Consider the following 4,133-nt stretch of genomic DNA (forward strand, 5'->3'; position numbering starts at 1 on the left):
TTTGAATGTTAATCTAACATTTTTATGTTCCTACAGATCTACACTATAGTTTAATGTAGCCTGTGTTTACACAATCTCTCACTGGCTGTAGTCCTAGGGTGGCGGCAATTGTAGGGCCGGCCGCTTGGAGCGCAGTTTTAGTTAGGATATAGTTTAATAGTAAGTTTGAAAACAATACATGCAATATATTTAAGTTGGTTTGCAAATAGTTAAGAATTCATAGTGTATCTGATAGCTGATAGAATTAAGTTCCTTTCATCACCTAAGCCTGTGGAAGAGAAAAAGGCAACTACCACCAACACTAGCTTAAGCAGAGCATTAAATGTTATTCCCTAAAACACGTTTTTAGGTGCATGCTGTAAAGGGCTTATCAAAGGGGCTATTGTTCTACAAATACAACACTTAAGCCCTATTTTGGTCCCAAATTAGACAGCTTCTTTGTGTGGTTTCACACATCCAAGAGATCTTTGATCATGTCAAGGATGAACTCGGCCATTTCTTCAATGGAGAAGATCTTGATCTTGATGTTAATTGTCTGGAGAAAGAAAACAAAAATGGCAAAAATATGCTGAGCATTAATTCAAACAACACTGGTTGAGACCAAATGTCAAAAAATATCCATGCCATTTGCTCCATAATGAATTCAGAGTTACTATAAGATTATGTTGATTTGATTATATGGATGACATGCTAGATGGGAACCATTAAATTGATATGAGCGTGTGAAGACAAAAGGTTTGGCAATAAAAAGCTGCCTTCATGATGAAATCTAAGTTGGTTGAACAAATAACAGAACAAATAATAAAACAAATAACCAACGAATAACCAAACAATAGGTCTTCCTTATATAGCAATCAGATAGATGTTTATTCTTTCACATCTTCTTCTTTGACTTTGGCATCCTACAACATTAGTATCCATCATCCCAAAATTTTTTTGGCAACTTACGGCACCGTATATATTTGGTTATTTTGCAACTGCGATTTACTACTACTACAAACTTTACATCCCTTTGTACACTTACCTGAGGCTTTTCTCTAAAGAAAGAGACCTTCATCCAGCCATCAAAGCTGCCGGTCTGTGCCACGGCAACTTTCACCTTGAAGCCCATCTCATGGATGTCCACCACTCCTCCCAGGGCTCCCTGTACAGCCTAATGATTAGAGTGGAAAATAATCTTAACACAAAAAGTGCGGAAACTTAATTGCAGTCAATCATAACTCTATTGATTTGGTCAAATACTCATGATCCCCTCCTGAAAAAGTGGTGTGTTCCAAAAGTGTGCTCCTGACGTCACTGCTGGAGATAGAGAGGGTCATTCTGTGAACAAGGTCGATGGAGATTGACCAAAAATTTAGAGGTGTAAGTCCCTATAGTTTAATTCAGTGTTGGAAGTAAAGTGTTAGCATTTTTCTATAATGTATTCTACCAACACAGATAAACTTTCATGCTTGATGAAATACTGTTATGCAGAAATGTTCGCGATTATTTATGTTTCCAGTTTTGGCGGTGGCCACTTCACCACAAACTTAAAACCACCACGAACGTTTTTCCACTAAAGTATGTGACTACAGTCTATGGCGTTACCGCGAACTTAAGACCGACGCGAACACTCCGTTTTCCTACTACCACAAAAGTAAATCCCCGCAAACTTAAAATGCATTTACCGTACACAGTGTATCAGGTATGAAAAATCTGAACTTGAATTGATGAACGTTTTGTGCTGAGAAGTGTCTGAGATACTACTGAATAGTAATACTTAAAACACAGTTGATGGCAATATATATCATAATATTATGTATTATCAACCTTCAAGTCATACTATTGTTTTAATGAGCAATCATAATATAATGGAGTACAATTTTCTCCACAAAGCAGGGCAAGGGCCACCTATCCATGCAGCTGCTGAAGGTCAGTTGAGTTCAGTGTGAAGGTCAAATGTGAGATTATGCAGCATTTCAGCCTATTCTAGACATGCAGAAACCTTTCATTTTGGAAAGTACAATAAATTTTATATTGGTGAAACAGTGCAGGGTGCAGACTTCCAGATTGGGTAAAAAGACATCAAGGTTTTGGTTCATTTTTTAAGCCTGTGCTGGCCCCTAATTTGAAGTGGTCAGTCCCTAAATTGATGTCATGTTTGAGAATTGCAATTACCGATCAGGAGTTTTTTTTACTAAGACCGCTATGCACACTTGAGATGTATAAATTTCATGACTATTTATTGTCATCATCTACAAAGAACATTCTATAGTTACCTTTTCTGCCACTTTGGCGCCAAACTTGTTGACTTCCCGGGCAGCATCAAGTGTTCCTTTTGCAATGTCGATGCCAAGACTGAAAATGTATGCACGTTATGTTATTGCCATCACCAACAACTGCAACATTCTAGGGTTTCAAGAAAAAATAGGGTTTCTTAATTGAGTTAAGACATGTACAAATTCAGCCCTATTTTCGTTATGAGATGCTCTAATCTGCATTCATTTATAGATTTATAGACATTTGTTTTTTTTATATTGCTGTGCACATGGCCATGTTGATTTGATTTTATGGATGACATCCCATGGGAATCCCAAAACTAATGTGAGCATGCAAATAAAAAAGTTGGGGCCAAAACGTGCATCCAAATGATACTGGTATATAATTTTCATTTGTGTTCTTTCACTTCTTCCTTTACTTTGGAATTAACTTGAATGTATTCTATGACAATAGTATCCATTTTCCAAGTTTGTTTTCTTTTCAATTTACAGCGTCATGTGGGCTCATTTTTCAACTGCTTTTGTGAGATTTACGGAAAAGGTGAAAACTCTTCTTTGTGTGTGTGGGGGGGGGGGGGAGTGGAGTACTAAAATTGATGCACATGCACATGGATGTCATCCATATATTATTCAAGCTTTTAAAAAAGGGTAGTAAGTAAACTCAGAATTCCAAATAGTAATGAGTATCTTAAATCACTTTGTGACATCATAATGATTGATTATCATTGATAGTATATGAAATCAAATGTATAGCAGACTATGAAGATTTGGATAAATACACCTATTGTTTTCACTTACTCGCATGTCTCATGGACGGCGACTTTTGTTCCTTCCAGGACACCTATTGCTACATCGAGGGTCCAACGGCTGTTGTCCACTATCTCCTGCACTCCTCTGAGGGCCAGCTTGGCAACATCTAGTGTACCCTTTGCTGCACTCACTGTCGCCTTTGCCACCTACAGTTCATATATGTCATAGCATGAAAATGATCTTGAAATACTGCAAACTGTAGACATAGACAGGCCTAGCAGACCGGCCTAGCAGACAGCCCAGCATTTTCTGTGGACCCTAAATCTAGTGGAGTGTGTTTCGTTTGTTCAGAAAACCAGGTTGTTCATCAGCAAGTTTCCTGGCTGTTCCTAGTGGGTAGCAGGGTATATTTTTTACAGGTAGGGGTTGCTTAAGTTCTTCCCCTTTTCATGATTCATGCTCAAAGCAAGGAGGTTTATGTCTCTTGAGAAAGATGAGATGCCCTATGTATACCCAGGAGTTCAATCAGGTCTCAAAGTAACTGGTACCAACTAATTGATACCAGGGGTCAATGGTGAGGTTGCTACCAGTTGAGCTACAGGGACATCCCTTTTGTGGAGTCGTGCAGAATTGGTTGAAATTGTAGTTGGATTGATATTCTTCTCATTATGTTTTGATCATCTTAAAAGTCGTATCTTGAGTCTCTGATACCAAGGATGTTATATGAACGTCCTTGTTGTACCTCTTAAACTTTATAATTACTTCACACTGTTCATACCAGGTTCATACCGGGATCTACCTGGGGCACCTGATCGATCGCGATTCACAAATCCTGGTATGATCTTGATCAGTCTGAATCCGGCTCCGAGGAGATTCATCCAAGGAGGATGAATCCTAATCCACCTCAGCCTCATAGCCAAATTTGAATTGTTCATATAAACCAGGATCCACGAATCTGGATTGATCCACGTTCCAAGATAAATAAAGGAGTGTGTAAAGGAGGTCTCTGTCATCAAAACTTAAAAAATTGACCTTACCTCCAAAGCACCTTGACATATTGCCATCCCAGCATTGTATGCATGACAAGGAGCATCCCCTGCAATCAAACAACGCAGAAATTTGTCA

At 38.5% G+C, this 4,133-nt stretch overlaps 2 protein-coding genes across 3 annotated transcripts in view; both read right to left on the reverse strand.

Annotated features, from left to right (window-relative positions):
* The window catches only part of LOC118426514 (coiled-coil domain-containing protein 157-like), a 1,184,186-nt gene that overhangs the window by 408,149 nt on the left and 771,904 nt on the right, over window positions 1–4,133 (reverse strand). The gene's annotated exons all lie outside the window — the stretch shown is intronic.
* On the reverse strand, window positions 7–4,098 carry LOC118426557. Its single transcript, XM_035836052.1, has 5 exons — window positions 4,046–4,098; window positions 3,057–3,214; window positions 2,259–2,337; window positions 1,025–1,153; window positions 7–535 (listed from the first exon to the last, which is right to left on the reverse strand). Exons 1-5 carry the CDS (start codon window positions 4,070–4,072, stop codon window positions 449–451), a joined length of 480 nt encoding a protein of 159 aa, XP_035691945.1. The 5' UTR covers window positions 4,073–4,098; the 3' UTR covers window positions 7–448.

This window comes from Branchiostoma floridae, chromosome 11 (genome assembly GCF_000003815.2).
Source record: "Branchiostoma floridae strain S238N-H82 chromosome 11, Bfl_VNyyK, whole genome shotgun sequence".
NCBI lineage: Eukaryota > Metazoa > Chordata > Leptocardii > Amphioxiformes > Branchiostomatidae > Branchiostoma > Branchiostoma floridae.

Excerpts from the sequence above, each read along its gene's own strand:
- LOC118426557 (XM_035836052.1), bottom strand. The coding sequence starts at position 4,072 with ATGGCAATATGTCAAGGTGCTTTGGAG. Across the intron at positions 3,215-4,045 it reads TATGTCAAGGTGCTTTGGAG|GTGGCAAAGGCGACAGTGAG; the intron begins GTAAGGTCAATT and ends TATGAACTGTAG. Across the intron at positions 2,338-3,056 it reads GCCGTCCATGAGACATGCGA|TCTTGGCATCGACATTGCAA; the intron begins GTAAGTGAAAAC and ends ATACATTTTCAG.